Here is a 17084-nt window from a genome sequence, read left to right as displayed (position 1 = left end):
TGCAGCAGAAGAAACCAAGAGGAAGTGGGATGAGGTCCAGGTGCTGAAGGAATACACCAAGGGCTACCTGGAGAAGGAGTGCATGGAATGGATGAGCAAGTTTAGAGGCTTTGGGAAAGAGAAGATTGAAAAAGCCTGTATGTATAACATAATCAGACTTTTTCGCTATTCTACATATAGTTTCATCAAAAATAGTGAATTCATTCAGTTTTTGAGAAAGAGAACATAGTTTTTTTCTTTTCTACTAAATCAAAGCATTTGTCTAAAGATCTGAAGTGTATATCTAAAGTAGAAAGATGTTTGTAAAATAAGGTAATACTTTGTCTAAGAAATGTAGCATTTATTTCTCTTCTGTGAGGTTTTGCTTTTCTATATAGTTAAATTGATAAAATAGAAAAGTTAAAATGATCTAAACATTGAATTGCTTCCCTGCTAATGCCACATTTCATTTTGTTTTTCAAGCTCCACCTGAAGTCTACCTGTTCACACGAAAGGTTAACATTGAACAAAACATTATCTTGACGTGTCTGGCAACGGGCTTCTATCCAGGAGAAATAATCCTGAATATCAAAAGAAATGGGCGTGTCCTGACTAAAGAGGACGGGTTGGTGACCTCTGGATATCGCCCAAATCATGACCACACCTTCCAGAGGAGAGATCACGTAGAGATTTTGAAGTCTGATGTTTCCGCCTACATCTGTGAAGTCGAGCATCTTGCCTCTAAAAGGCATGTTAATCAGACATGGGGTGAGAACCTTTTTGTTCTACTTCTATATCTAAGCTTACTTATTTAGTTCAGTTCAGTTCAGTTCACTTTACTTAGGTAAATTATCAACATTAAACAGAAAACAATACTAATCAACAAACCCATAATTTACCAAAGAAGGAATAGACTGAAGCCAAAGCTTATACTTGCGTACCCTGTTCATATGCTTTGCAGCCTTAGCAGTTATAAGTTAAACTCAAATGAGAATTGTTGGCTGGTTGGTCAAGTTCAGTTCTCATTCAACACCCAGCATACTAAAAGGATTGCTACTGTGTTAGCTTACAGTGAATAAGAGAAATAAAAAATATAATGTCTCTTTCTTTTTGTTGAACGTTGAACACTGACTATATGAAACCTTCAGTGCTTTACAAGTTTGGGGTTTGTTTGTGTCCTGGTAGATGAGTTGTTGCTTTCAGAGCAATTTTGGCAGACACTCCTGAGAAGGTTAATCCCTGTTTCATAGCTTACTGTAGTTAAGAGTCCAAAAGTCTTAGAAATTATTTGTAGCTTTTTCCTGACTGATTGTCAGAAAATGTTTATACTGTTTGATTTCTTTAGATCAGCATGATAGGTTGATTAAAAAAAATGCCTAGTTTGTTTTGTCTGACGGGTTCTACTTCAGATTGTGCAGGTTTGGGGGTGAAGTGTGGCTAAAAAAAATGATTTCTGTTTTCCAGAACAAGTGGTCAGGTCATGATTTTGCCAATGAAAACTGCTTTTTGTATTTATTGTGATTATCTCTGAAAACAACATTTGTTTGATGATCTGAAACATTTAAATGTGAGAGAAGACAATGGTAGAATAAGGGGAGAATATACTTTCTTTTTTACAGCACTGTAAGTTAAGGTATTTCATATACAGCTAAAGTTCAAGTGGTCCCATATGAAATTCCACACATTATGTATTGAAAGCGAACTAAATCTAATATGAAATTTGTTTTGTTGTAGAAAACCCTTTTGTAGAAGACAAAGGAAATACCAACGTCATCATTGCTGCTTCTGCTTCTATCGTGATTGTGGTTGTGGCTGTTGCTGTGACACTTGTCTGCCTTAAGCTGAGGACAAGTCGACTTGGTAAGATTGTTTTACACGTCTCTTGAAAATATACAGTTGATGCCTCCTTACATCCCTTTTGTTAACTTTGTTTCATCTGCATACATTAGAATAAAATACCTGATGAAAATGTTAATCAAAAAATGTAAAAAGTCATTGTTAAATTGTACTAAAACTCACATTTACACCAATGTACACACTAACTATATAGTCTTTTCATTATGCAAATAAATAGGTCTATTAAATTTGCTCTTGTCAGGTACAGAGGTCTCTATTGTTTTATTATGAACTAAATGAGGTATCAAAGTAAATGGTTGAACAGTTCTTCATTACAATGAAAATTAATTAATCTGTTTCCTTTCTTCATGATAGCATATCATGAGGTTTTAAATCCATTGAAGTGTTGCCCCCAACCAAAAGCAAGATACACGATTTATCAAGAAATCAAGCCTAGTATTCGTTTATTTCTTTGACCAGAAAAACCCTGAAAGTCTTCTAATCATTTTCATTTTCATGTGTACAGTTCAGATATATTTTCATTTATTTTGATTATTTTATAATATAACCCTGAGTCTTCCTTTGGAACAACCATAAACACTGAGCTGGAGCTTGTAACAAAAGTGTTAAAACATTTCTAGTATTGAAGAAAATTAAATAGAAATATTTTGTTATTGAATGTTTTAATAAATATGTGTCTTCATTAATAGATTGTGATGAAGAAAATTCTCCTCATTCAAGTAAGTACTTAATTTCAATGCATTTGTAAATCACCTTAATACTCTGTGTCAGGCATATTAGAATGATTTTTGCAATTACTGGACTGTTCATTGTTCCAAAGATATACCAATATATGTCTTTATTTATAGGTTTAAATTCTGTGGCCACCTCTGGATCTAGTAAGTCACACCCATTGATTTTTTACACTGAAAAATGTTCTGTCTATTTCCTATAAAGCCTTAGGGGTAAACCATAGTCTCATATACTTTGATGTAAATGACTGTCTCATATAAAAGGTTACTCAGGAAACAAAGTGACTTTTTTAAATCAGAGTTGTTTTAACATGGCAGTCATTCATTTAGTCCTTGGTTCTGCTCTGATTAATCTTAAGTGCTGAAACAAATTTCTGTTTGGTAAAACTTATACTAATAGAGTTCATTGCAAGAAAGATAATTTCTAGACTTATCACATAGCATCATAAGCTCCTTTTTTCTTAAAAGTAAAAAGGTATATTAAAGACATGTTAAAGCATATCAAAATTGGTCATTTGAAAATATTTATCAGTATTTTCAAAATAAATACAGCACTTTGCAAGAAGTCTGGGTAACACTTTATTTGACAGGTTATGAATAAGCCTGTCATGACACCGTCATAAACATGACATAACACCTGTCATGAATGTGAGTACGATAAGTCTTCATGAATATTTATGACTGTTCTCATAAAGTGTCATGATTCGGTAAGTCATGACAGTTTTAATACAAAGTTGACATTACTCAAAATGTCTTTGTTATGACAACTTGACATTAACCAAGAAGTCATGATCTGACATAAATTTGTTAAAGTATTACTGATCATACTTTAAAATTATGTAGATTTATGTTCTTAAAGATAAAGTTTAATTGAGTAATTCTAAAATACCAAATGTCAAAATTAGGATGCAATTTTGACTTTAAATATGTGTTTAATTTACATATTTTAAGTAAATATAAATATGCATTTTAAATTAAATGCATTTCTAGAGCCATAATTTTGTTTTAGCCATAGAATTTAAACTAAAATATTATCTTTAAGTCTCAGTTTGTATTTTTTTTTTTATTTAGTTTAATTTTAGTCACCTAATGTTTACTAATTGTTAGTTAAAATGTGCTTCAGCAATCAAGGAGAGTAAATCATCATCTTTGTGACAGAGACTTTGCATGGTGCACCATGAGCTCTGAGTCTGGTTGTTACTGTGACATTTGTGTAGCATTTATGCAAATTTCTTTTATAAGTAATTATTCGTAAAGTTGCAAAAAATTTTCCTAAGAAATTTGTCAACAACCTTAAAATCTTGCAGCCTCCTTTCAATCACATTATACATGCCACAGTTTTAGATGCATAGAAACATATTTTATTTTATATTTGAGTCTCCATTACCAATATTTATATTTAATTTCTTGCTTTTAAACATAAATTAAAGGATATTTTTGTAATGCAATTCATTTGTCATTATATGTGGGTAGATGTCCTAGCCTTCTCCCCCTTGCATCGCACTTAAGTGTTATAGCATTTTCAGGCTAACAAGAATTTTTCCTAATGTTTTGTCTGGTGTAATAAAGATTTAACTATTTAACTTAAAGTGTGAAAGCGATCTTATCCAAAAAACAAAAAATGTGCCTTGTTGTGAAATTATTGAACAAATTGGATCAAATTACTGTTAAAATGATTGCACAATTGGAATATACCTAAAAAACACAGAATAAAAAGATATGTTTCTGTTGTTAAGATGTTATGTTACAAATATTCAAAAACAGCTAACAGTAGTGAGTTTTGTATTTACTGTCTGTGTTTGAATATTGTGTGTAGATAAACCAGTCCGTGATAAAAAGAAACCTGATGAGAACAACCCCCTCCTTGATACTGGTAAGATTTTTTTTTCCAGTAATCTTTTCAACATCCATACAGTCGTAGCATTAAAGCAGTAAATGCAAACTTATTCTCTGTCAGACAGGTGACATATGTCAGTGTTTCTTAAACAATATGCTTTTCATGCAAATGTATCTTTTTCCCTAGACATGTCTGTGACTAGACTTGTCACATAACATCATAAGCTCCTTTTTTTCTTCACAGAAAAAAGGTTTAAATATATGTTAAAGCATATCAGATGAAAATGTTCAAAATAAATATAGCACTTTGCAAGAAGTCTGACAATGAAATACATTTTTAATTTAATGTCCTGTGTATAACTGTCAGTGCAGACAGTAACTCTGGTAAGCTAACTTAGTTTTTCAACAGTGTTATTTTTTATGCTGTTAAGATAAAAATGTATAAAACAGATTTAAGGACATGAATCCTGCTGCTTATTATTGATATTTGTTGTAGATGAAAATGCCAAAGATGCAAAACCACCTGAAGAAGCTGAAGAATCAGTTCCTGTGTTAAACAGAAACTGATTCTTTCTGTTCAACACATTTTGTTTATTTATACATAATAAATTCACAATAATCGCTGCAGAGTTAATTTTGTAAAATATTTTGATTGGTCCAGTTGTGTTTCCTCTAAATTAATAAAAGTAATTTAGTAATTCTAAAATGCTAAATGTCAAAATTAGGTTGCAGTTTTGATTTTAAATCTGTATTTAAAGTACATATTTTAAGTACATTTAATATGCATTTTAAATTAAATGCATTTCTAGAGCCATAATTTTGTTTTAGCCATAGAATTTAAACTAAAATATTATCTTAATGTCTCAGTTTATATTTTATTTTTTTTATTTAATTTTTATTTAACTTATAGTGTGACAGTGATCTTATCCATAAAACAAAAAAAGTGCCTTGTTGTGAAATTATTGAACAAATTAGATCAAATTACTGTTAAACTGATTGCACAATTGGAATTGTGAAAATAACAGATTAAAGAGATATGTTTCTGTTATGATATTGCATTACAAATATTCAAAAATAGGTAACAATAGTGAGTTCTGTATTTACTGTCTGTGTTTGAATCATTTTGTGTAGATAAACCAGTAAGCGATTTAAAGAAACCTGATGAGAAGAAGCCCCTCCTTGATAATGGTAAGATTTTTTTCCAGTACTCTTTTCAACATTCATACAGTCGTAGCATTAAAGCGGTAAATGCAAACGTATTCTCTGTCAGACAGGGGAGACGGGTCAGTGTTTCTTAAGCAATATGCTTTTCATGCAAATGTATCTTTTTCCCCAGACATGTCTGTGACTATGTTTCAAAACTTTCCTAAAATTTGAGCAATACATATTTTTCATCTGTGTTAAAGGTGTAATAAAACTGATTTATTAGTAATTTTAATAAAAATATTTTTGCAAGGTTTTGCCACTTATTGTAAAATTACATTTTTATTATTTTATCCCACATTCCTTCTGCTTTGCAACTATCAAGCCTACATTTACTAAATATTAGTGGGGCAAAATTAACAATAGTTTGTAGTTGAATCTTTTAAAAACTGTTTTTTGTTGGGGTTTTTTGCCCTGAAGATAAATCCTTCAATCTAATTATTTTTTATCTTTGCTAAAGATAACTCGCAAATTTATCTTACTACTACGTCAAAACAAGAAGCAAACTATATTTTTTTGTTTTATATACATATATAAGCCTTTATATGTATAAAGATACACCACCATATGTCTTTATTTGTAGATGGAGATTCTATGATCTCTTCTGAGTCGGGTAAGTCACACTCATTGCTTTTCTAAACTTTCAAATATTGTTTATCTCAAAATTTCCTATAAATCATATGGTGTAAAAAAAAAACAAAAAACAAAACCCCGTCTGGAGGGCGCGACGCGCCGATGATGTGTTCGCATTCACTTCAGCGCCCTACGGTCCCATAACAGGGTAAATGTAGTGAGTTGTACCTTTCACCTACCTTCGTGTCGGGGAGGGAGGGGAGGGTACAGTGAGCGTATGCTGTGTACGCATCATCCACCTGAGAAATGTGTTCCTTCGGTGGGGGCGGGGCGCCGACTTACGTGTTCGCATCCACCTGAATAATATGTAGTTGCGACCCTGAAAGTGATGAAATGCCTGATAGAAAACTCGTATCCACTTACTGAGCACATTTTTCCCAGCATTTACTCAGATTACATATTGATCTGTAATGTGACCAAAAATGTTAGTTAATGAAAAGTTATCTTTAAATGTCCGTGATTAGGCTTGAACACTTTGATAAAATGTGATATATAATTATTATTTCATCTGTGGCTATGCTAAATAGTCATGGAAAGTTCCATTGTTGTGAACCAGCTATAGTATAGCAGAGAAAAAAGGGGAAGAGGTGAGCAATGCTTACACAAGGGTGATTTACAGCGTTAAGGCCATCCTCCTGGATTTGACTGATTGTTTGATGGAGCAGTGTGATTATGTAGATAATAGTAGGACCAAAGGGAGGAGGCAGAGGAACTTGATTTTTTTTCTCACAGATTATTTGTCTCATTTTACATTGTCACAACATAGTTATAGTTTTAGCTATTTTTTATGTAAAAACATATGTTTTCATTAAAGTTACATACTGCAGTTTTAACTGTGTTATGAAATTGATTATTCAGTAATTTTAATGAATAGAATATTTATTTGCAAGGATTTGCTGCAGATCATAACTTTGTTTTTGTATTAATAGGTAGAGCCTCTACTCAAAGTAAGTACTTCATTTCTTTGTGATACATCACCTTACTACTCTGTTGAAAGTGCATGTCATTCACTCTAAGATGGACTTTCTTTGTAGAATACTGAACTGTTTATTGGTTCAAAGATATGTAAACATATGTCTTTCTTTGTAGGTCTAAATTCTGAGGACTCCTCTGGATCAAGTAAGTCACACACATTGATTTTCTAAACTTTGAAACTGTTTCAACGTTGATTTAGGGAGCGTGGCCAGCAGCAGCTTGTTTAGATTTAAAGTCACAAGAGGTCCTAAAACAGCTCATTCTGAAAGGAGCTCAAACTAGTCAGAACTGACCAGACCGAAACCTCATTATCTAAGAATGACGTTGTAAAAAGAAAAGAAAAAAAACAACATGTTTTGTATAGCTCACAAACCTATCCTAATCTCTTCAAGGAAGCATAATAAGTTACATTTACATTTGTGGCCTGTGCAAATGAAAGGGCAGAAATAATTAACTTGTAAAACTTTAAACATTATTCAGGAAACTCTGAGTTGTCTGAGTGACAAGCTTTCAGTTATGCCCTCTGTGCTTGTAGATATCTATATGGCTCATTTCCTGTGCAAGGATCAATAATATATTGGGTAGCATATGAAGCAGCTTTGGATTGAAATATGCCACAAAAAGCACATCTAAAGAGCTTCTGCATACAGCTTGGCAATTATGTATGCATTCTGTTAATAAACTTTATACAACATCAGCTGTGTGCACATTTCTAAGTCGTGAACATGAACACATTTTCTGTATCTTTTAGAAAAAACCAATCCATCCAACGATTCTGGTGCTGAACGTAAGTAACTTCACACTCAAAATGTTTGCTGTGCGTTTCAATAGAAGCACAGAAAGAACATAAGTAGCACAACAACAACAACAAAAAAAAACTTATTGTGTTACTTATGTTCACTGTTTTGTAAAAAAATAATGTAACCCAATTTTTATTTACTTCTGCAGCGGGCTCATCTTCTGGTACCAGCAGTGACAGTGAGTGACACAAGTCTGATTAATTCGCTTTCTCAACTGTTTGGAACCAGATTTACCAGAATACATAAAATAATCATGGCAACACATTGTATAGAAACTTTAAAAACATACTGATCTACATGAAAAAAAAAAAAAAAAAAAACTGAATTTGGGCTAATTCAGTCTCTGCTTTATGTTTAACCCTGATTGTCTCCAGTAACCCATAGTCCAATTTAAAAGAAACAAACTAATGAAAACCTTGTAGAAATTGTTTACTGAGACAAGTTTTCTTTTTGTTGTCAGGTACAGAGGTCTCTATTGTTTTATTATGAACTAAGGTCAAACTAAATGCTTGAACAGTCCATTATTACATTGAAAAGTAGTCAGTCTATCTTTCTTCATGTTAGCATATCATGAGGTTTTAGATCCACTGAAGTGTTTCTTCCAACAAACAACAATATACAAAATTTATGAAGAAATCAAGTGTAATATTCCTTTTTTGTTTTTCTTTTGACCAAAAATACCCTGAAAGCTTTCCAATCATTTTAAAAGGCAGTGTGTACAGTCCAGATATATTTTTAGTTATTTAGATTATTTTATTTAAATAATATAACCCTGAAACTATAGTGTTACCTCTTCCTTTGGGACTACCAAAAATTGTGAGCTGGAGCTTACTGCATGATGAGCAGTGATCAAAATTTCTAATCAAAAGTGTTAAAACATTTTTAGTATTGAAGAAAATGAATTACAAATATTTTGTTATTGAATGTTTTAATAAATAATAAATATGAGACTGCATTAATAGATTGTGATGAATAAAAGTCTTCTCATTCAATTCAGTACTTCATTTCAATGCATTAATCAATCACCTTAATACTCTGTGTCAGGGATATTAGGATGTCTTTTGCAATTACTGCTCAGTTCATTGTTCCAAAGATATACCAATATATGTCTTTATTTCTAGGTTTAAATTCTGTGGCCACCTCTGGATCTGGTAAGTCACACCCATTGATTTTCTACACTGAAAAGTGTTCTGTCTGCTATTTCCTATAAAGATGTAGGGGTAAACCATAGTCTAATGTAATTTGATGTAAATGACTGTGTCATATAAAAAGGTACCCTGGAAATCAAGTTACTTTTTTTAATCAGTCGTTTTGACATAACATTCATTTATTCCTTGGTTCTCCTCTGATTAATCTTAAGTGCTGAAACAAATTTCTCTTTGGTCAAACTTATTCTAAAAGAGTTTATTGCAAGATAGATAATTACTAGACTTGTCACATAGCATCATAAGCTCCTTTTTTCATAAAAGTTTAAAGATATATTAAGGATATGTTAAAGCATATCAGATGAAAATGTTCAAAATAAATATAGCACTTTGCAAGAAGTCTGATAAATGAAATACAGTTTTAATTTAATGTCCTGTCCAGTGTAGACAGTAACTCTGGCAAGCAAACATAGTTTTTCAACAGTTTTATTTTTTATGCTGTTAAGATAAAATTATATAAAACAGATTTAAGGACATGAATCCTGCTGCTTATAATTGATATTTGTTGCAGATGAAAATGCCAAAGATGCAAAACCAGCTGAGAAAGATAATCTGCCACCAAGTAAGTGATACTTTCTGTTCAATAAATTTTGTTTAATTATACAGAATAAATTCACAATAATCACTGCAGATTTAATTGTGTAAAATACTTTGATTGGTCCAGTTATATTTCCTCTAAATTAAGAAAAGTAATTTAGTAATTATAAGATGCCAAATGTCAAAATTAGGATGCAATTTTGACTTTAAATCTGTATTTAAAGTACATATTTTAGGTAAATTTAAATATGCATAAAATATTATCGTAATGTCTCAATTTGTATTCTTTTCTTGATTTAGTTCAATTTTAGTCACCTAATGTTTACTAAATGTTAGTTAAAATGTGCTTCAGCATATTAAGGAGAGTAAATCATGATCTTTGTGACAGAGACTTTCCATAGTGCACCATGAGCTCTGAGTCTGGTTGTTACTGTGACATTTGTGTAGCATTTATGCAAATTTCTTATATACTTAGTTTGTCTTAAAGTTGCAAAAAATTTTCCTAAGAAATTTGTCAACAACAACCTTAAAATCTTGCAGCCTCCTTTCAATCACATGATACATGCCACAGTTTTAGATGCATAGAAACATATTTTATTTTATATTTGAATTCATTTCTCATTATATTATTATATGTGGGTAGATGTCGTGGTTTTCTCCCCCTTGTATTGCACTTAAGTGTTATGCAAGTGTTATTACTATGAAAAATATCAGTGAATCATATTTTTGCTATCTGTGTTAAATATCAACTACCCTATCAACACAAATTTCCATTGTTCTCTCAACAGATAAACTTAAAGTGCACATGTTCACTCGTAAGGCCAAAGTCGAGACAAACACAATTTTGATGTGTCAGGCTACGGGCTTCTATCCGAAAGACATCATTCTGCAGATCAAAAGAAACGGCAGAATCCTTACTAAAGACGACGGGGTTCAGACCGATGAAGTTCTCCGAAATAATGACAACACCTTCCAGAGAACAGATCATGTAGAGGTTTTGAAGTCTGATGTTGCTGAATACTCCTGTGAAGTCATTCATGAAGCCACTGATGTTCACATTCAGATGGAATGGGGTGAGAAACTTTATTTCTACTCTATATCAGGGCATGATATTTTGATTTTTACAACATATATATGTTTGCAATGTTTTGTTTGGAAGGTTCTACCTCAGTGAAAAGGAATATTAAGAATATGTTAAAGCATATCAGATGAAAATATTCATCTGTATGTTCAATCCAATCCAATCCAACTTTATTTATGAAGCACTTTAAAACAACCACAGCTGATACAAAGTGCTATACATTAAAACACAACATAACAATTCAAAAATAACTCTTACAGTGTAAAAACAAACAAACATTTTCAGAAATCACTGTCCACCTTAAAACCAAGATCTGAAATAACAAGTTTAAAATATACCTCCAAAGGTCACAGGTCAACAGAGGAGGACTCACAGGAGCCACTGGGTCCAACCACCATCAACTTTGTTTTCTTTTCATTTAAATTTAAAAACGTTCAAGCCCAACCAAGCCTTGATATCACCTAGACATGCCAGGAGATGTTTGACGGAATGGACATCTTTCTCTTCAAGGGCAAATGAATCTGGCAATCGTCAGCATAACAATGAAATGAAATCCCATGTAACTGAGGATAGAACCCAGAGGCACTAGATACAGAGAGAAAAGCAGTGGGCCCAGAATTGAGCCCTATAGAATAAATACAGCACTTTGCAAGAAGTCTGACAAATGAAAGTTTTAATTTAATGTCCTGTGTATATCTGTCAGAGCAGACATTAACCCTGGCAAGCAAACTTTGTTTTTCAACAGTGTTAATAGTTTTATGCTGTTAAGATAAAAATATATAAAACAGATTTAAGGACATGTATCCAGCTTCTTATAATTGATATTTGTTGCAGATGAAAATGCCAAAAATGCAAAACCAGCGGGGAAAGATAATCTGCCGCAAAGTAAGTGGTACTTTCTGTTCAATAAATTTTGTTTATTTACACAGAATAAATTCACAATAATCATTGCAGAGTTAATTTAATAAAGTAAATTAGTAATTCTAAAATGGCAAATGTCAAAATTAAGATGCACTTTTGACTTTAAATCTGCATTTAAAGTACATATTTTAGGTAAATGTAAATATGCATTTCAAATTAAATGCTTTTCTAGAGCCATAATTTTGTTATAGCCATAGAATTTAACCTAAAATATTATCTTGAAGTCTCAGTTTGTATTCATTTTTTATTTAGTTTAATTTTAGTCACCTAATGTTTACTAACTGTTAGTCAGTTAAAATGTGCTTCAGCATATCAAGGAGAGTAAATCATCATCTTTGTGACAGAGACTTTGCATGGTGCATCATGAGCTCTGAGTCTGGTTGTTACTGTGACATTTGTGTAGCATTTATGCAAATTTCTTATATACGTAGTTTGTCTTAAAGTTGCAAGAAAAAAATTCCCAAGAAATTTGTCAACAACCTTAAAATCTTGCAGCCTCCTTTCAACCACATTATACATGCCACAGTTTTAGATGCATAGAAACTTTTCATTTTATTTTTGAGCTCTCCATTACCAACACACAATAACAACTTTCATTAAAGTACATTACATCTCAACATTTTTTTTTAATTTCTTGCTTCTAAACATAGATTAAAGGATATTTTTGTAATGCAATTCATTTCTCATTATATCATTATATGTGGGTAGATGTCATAGTTTTCTCCCCCTTGTATTGCACTTAAGTGTTATGCAAGTGTTATATTACAATGAAAAATATCAGTGAATCATATTTTTGCTATCTGTGTTAAATATCAACTACCCTATAAACACAAATTTCCATTTTTCTCTCACCAGCTAAACCTAAAGTGCACGTGTTCACTCGTAAGGCCAAAGTCGAGACAAACACAATTTTGATGTGTCAGGCTACGGGCATTAATTCAAAAGACATCATTCTGCATATCAAAAGAAACGGCAGAATCCTTACTGAAGACGACGGGGTTCAGACCGATGGAGTTCACCCAAATAATGACAAGACCTTCCAGAGAACAGATCATGTAGAGGATTTGAAGTCTGATGTTGCTGAATACTCCTGTGAAGTCATTCGGAAAGCCACTGATGTTCACATTCAGGTGGAATATGGTGAGAAACTTTTATTTCTACTCTATATCAGGGCATGATATTATGATTTTAAAACATATGTATTTTTGCTTTGTTTTGTTTGGTAGATTCTACCTCAGTGAAAAAGATATATTAAGAATATGTTAAAGCATATCAGATGAAAATGTTCATCAGTATGTTCAATCCAATCCAACTTTATTTATAAAGCACTTTAAAACATCCCAGCTGATACAAAGTGCTGTACATTAAAACACAACATAACAATTAAAAATAACACTTACAGTGTAAAAACAAACAATACAATTTAGAATTAGATCCCGGTGCAGTTGAAAGCCAAGTAAAAAAGATGGGTTTTAAGATGAGCTTTAGAATATTTATTTGCAAGGATTTGCGGCAGATCATAACTTTGTTACATTGCTGAGCCAATCAGAGCTGCGGAGGAGCACTGATTGAAGGAGCTCCACTCTCAGCATGGATTTGAACTTGTGTCTTTAATTACTTCAGCAAAGCTCACCGTCTATCCATTCATTCATCCATCCATCCATCCATTTTCTTTACACCCTTGTCTCTTAATGGGGTTGGGAGGGTTGCTGGTGCCTATCTCCAGCTAACATTCCGGGCGAGAGGCTGGGTCACTCTGGACAGGTCACCAGTCTGTCGCACAAAACTCACAGTTTTTACCAAATTCTGTATCTTTTGGTGCACTTTCATATCTGCTCCTCAGTCGCATCTTTTCGAGGTTGCTAGTGCCTCTAGTGGCGTGGGGTTGGTAACACAACTAATATAATTACATTACTAAATCAGAATACCACAGTCTTTATTATTTATTATTAATTTTTCATTCTCTTAAGAATGTAGAGCTAATTAAATGATCTAAACAATACCTTAAAGTGGTTCCTGCTTCTCTTGATGGCCAATCTTTTGAAACTGTGGCAAATTTGAAATACCTCTGGTCGTTCCTGGACAGTCAGCTCAACTGAAAACACTGACTATATTTTGAAGAACTGTTCTCAGAGACTCTACCTTTTAAGAAGACTTAGTGATCTTGGGGTGACCCAACTAGACTCTAATTGGGTCACCCCTGTTTTGAATTTGGGGGAAAAAAATAATACTTTATTTATCACTACAGAAGGGTTCAGTGAAAGCGCATATGAAACTGGTGGGTTCGGTACCTCAAAAAAGGTTAAGAACCACTTCCCTAGTCGAAGTACCCCCAGGCCTCGAAGCACCCCGGATGAATGTCTAAAGCCACTTTGTTGACATAAAGGATGTCAACAAAGCAGTCCGACTCCGGTCGGTGAGGAGAGGTTTCCGCGACTGGGCCGGGGCGTGGCCGGACAATGGTCACCCTTCTCCATTCACGCACAGCATGTTCATGGAGAACGTGGTGCTAAATGACCTGCAGACGACCTGATTCTAGACGGTCGGTAGGTAGATAGGTCAGTCAAACTTTATTAACAAACCAGCGTACTGACAACTCTCCCAGCATGCACCGCGCGCTTCTTCTATGGGCGAAAATGAAGTCGGCGGCTGCTTGCCGTAGTTGCTAGACCTGTTGTGGCTCAATATTGATCCATATATAAGGCGCACCGGATTATAAGGCTCACTGTTGGCTTTTGAGGAAATTGAAGGTTTTTACGTGCGCCTTATAGTAAGGAAAATACGGTACTTCATTTCTTTGTGAGGCATTTGCCAATCACCTTGCTACTCTGTTGAAAGTACATGTTTGATGCACTCTAAGATGGACTCTTTTTTAGAATACTGAACTGTTTATTGGTTCAAAGATATGTAAACATATGTCTTTCTTTGTAGGTCTAAATACTTTAGACTCCTCTGGAACAATTAATTCACAAACATTGATTTTCTAAACTTTGAAACTGTTTCAACGTTGATTTAGGGAGCGTGGCCAGCAGCAGCTTGTTTAGATTTAAAGTCACAAGAGGTCCTAAAACAGCTCATTCTGAAAGGAGCTCAAACTAGTCAGAACTGACCAGACCGAAACCTCATTATCTAAGAATAACGTAAAAAGAACAACAACCTGATGAACATGTTTTGTATAGCTCACAAACTTATCCTAATCTGATCAAGGAAGCATAAATTACCTTTATATTTGTGGCTTGTGCAAATGAAAGGGCAGACTCTTATCAAAAATAATTAACTTGTAAAATTTAAACAGAATTCAGGAATCTCTGAGTTGTCTGAGTGATGCGTGGTGACAAGCTTTCAGTTATGACCTCTGTCATAACTGACAGAGGTCAGTTATGACTGACAGAGGTCGGTTATGACAGACTGACCTCTGTGCTTGTAGATATCTATATGATTCATTAGCAAGAGTTTTCCTGCACAAGGATCAATAATATATTGAGTAGCATATGAGGCAGCTTTGGATTGAAATATGCCACAAAAAGCACATCTAAAAAGTTTCTTCATATAGCTTGGCCAATGATGTATCTATACATTCTGTTAATAAACTTTATAGAGCAACAGCTGTATGGACATGTCCAAGTCGTGAACATGAACACATTTTCTGTATTTTTTAGGACAAACCCAATCCATCCAACGATTCTGGTGCTGAACGTAAGTAACTTCACACTTAAAAATGTTTGTTGTGTGTTTCAATAGAAGCACAGAAAGAACATAACTAGCACAACAACAGCAAAGAAAAACTTCTTGTGTTACTTATGTTCACTGTTTTGTAAAAAATAATGTAACCCAGTTTTTTATTTACTTCTGCAGCGGGCTCATCTTCTGGTACCAGCAGTCAAAGCGAGTGACACGATTCTGACTACTTCACTTTCTCAACTGTCTGGAACCAAATTTACCAGAATACATAAAATAATCATGGCAAGACATTGTATAGAAACTTTTAAAACATACTACTTGCTGATCTACATGAAAAAAATATATATATAATTTGGGCTAATTCAATCTCTGCTTTATGTGTAACACTGATTGTCTCCAGTACCAATTTAAAAGAAACAAACTAATCAAAATCTTGTAGAAATTGTGAAACTGAGACAACTGTTCTTTTTGTTCAGAGAAAATAAATCAAAAATAAACTGTGTTCTCTGGCTGATCTATGAAATCTGATATTTAAAACCTACTTACAAATAGGAAGAATTGGATGAATGATTATGTTCAGTATTAGTTAAGCACACAAAATACTCCTAAACTATGAGATTTCCAAATGAAAATGTTCTTCAATGTGAGTTTTTTTTTTCTTTTCTGTAGACTTGAAGAGTAGAAATAAAACTGAGTTTGAAAATACGTTGGATTAGCAAAGTAAAATTTATTTGTTTAAATATTAACACCACATATACTACTTTCTCCCATCTATGAATTAAGGGATTTCTTTTTAAGTTCATTTGGATTTTTGCAATGTTGATAAAAAGGTTTGTTTCATAAATGTGTTCTTTTAAACATTTGCTTTATTGAGTTGATTATTTCTCAAAGTTTTCTTATTTTCTATGGTATCCATTATTAATGAAATACAAGATTGTTTCTTAAAAAATTTGTCTATCTTTTATTAGTTTTTGTTTGTATTTTGGGAGTTTATGGGGCTTTATTCCATTGATTTAAAGTTGTGTGATAAATGGTATACATTTTTTCGACATTAAATTGCAGTGGTGGTACAAAGATTACTCAGAAATAATTGTATTTTGTATGTCAAATGATAAGAATATGAGCAAAGTATTGGCATTAGCACCTTGCCTCAAATGGTTAACTCAAGCTATGCATGAAGTTTTTCAGTAATTTTACTGTATCACCTTCGTAATCATATCTTTACATGTTTTCTATTCACTGGTCTTTTGTGAGAGACCTTTTTGAAATGATTTAGACTTCTGAACAGAACACATACTGAATGCTGAAACATTTCTGTTTTTGTTTCCCTCTGAATAAATAAATCAAAATATTCTATAAGTTGTTGCTTTTTTTCATGGTTTACGTGAAGTTTTTATCATTCTGCCCAGTTTTTTTTTTAAGTTTTAGCTAATATCAAGATGATGTTAAAAAATTCTAAGTTTTAAAAATCTCTACATTATGCTGGGATTCTTAAAATAGAAGCTTTATTAGCAGGGCCTAACTACCAGAAGTTTAATCACCATAGTTTTGACTTTGGACTTCATGTGTACAGAAAAGCGAAATGATAATTACAGGGCAGATGAGTGCTCTAACTCAGCTTTGCATAAGTTCTGCATAGTGTGCT

General features: G+C 33.0%; 1 protein-coding gene across 1 annotated transcript in view; it reads left to right on the top strand.

Annotated features, from left to right (window-relative positions):
• LOC103149767 (uncharacterized) overlaps window positions 1-16795 on the top strand; it is a 21881-nt gene extending 5086 nt beyond the window's left edge. Inside the window, exons 5-23 of the mRNA XM_016680166.1 lie at window positions 2-137; window positions 463-747; window positions 1714-1839; window positions 2526-2555; window positions 2685-2714; window positions 4384-4440; window positions 5535-5591; window positions 6190-6219; window positions 7169-7186; window positions 7329-7358; window positions 7966-8001; window positions 8163-8192; window positions 9136-9165; window positions 9731-9781; window positions 10545-10829; window positions 11672-11722; window positions 12614-12898; window positions 15418-15454; window positions 15614-16795. Of these exons, the coding sequence (XP_016535652.1) occupies window positions 2-137; window positions 463-747; window positions 1714-1839; window positions 2526-2555; window positions 2685-2714; window positions 4384-4440; window positions 5535-5591; window positions 6190-6219; window positions 7169-7186; window positions 7329-7358; window positions 7966-8001; window positions 8163-8192; window positions 9136-9165; window positions 9731-9781; window positions 10545-10829; window positions 11672-11722; window positions 12614-12898; window positions 15418-15452 (1602 nt within the window). The 3' untranslated portion in view covers window positions 15453-15454; window positions 15614-16795. The remainder of the gene's footprint in view (window position 1; window positions 138-462; window positions 748-1713; window positions 1840-2525; window positions 2556-2684; window positions 2715-4383; window positions 4441-5534; window positions 5592-6189; window positions 6220-7168; window positions 7187-7328; window positions 7359-7965; window positions 8002-8162; window positions 8193-9135; window positions 9166-9730; window positions 9782-10544; window positions 10830-11671; window positions 11723-12613; window positions 12899-15417; window positions 15455-15613) is intronic.
• Window positions 16796-17084: the final 289 nt, after the last annotated feature.

Source organism: Poecilia formosa, unplaced genomic scaffold (assembly GCF_000485575.1).
Source record: "Poecilia formosa unplaced genomic scaffold, Poecilia_formosa-5.1.2 Scaffold235, whole genome shotgun sequence".
NCBI classification, from domain to species: domain Eukaryota; kingdom Metazoa; phylum Chordata; class Actinopteri; order Cyprinodontiformes; family Poeciliidae; genus Poecilia; species Poecilia formosa.
Note: the sequence above shows the minus strand (reverse complement) of the source record. Positions and strands in the feature narration are given on the sequence as shown.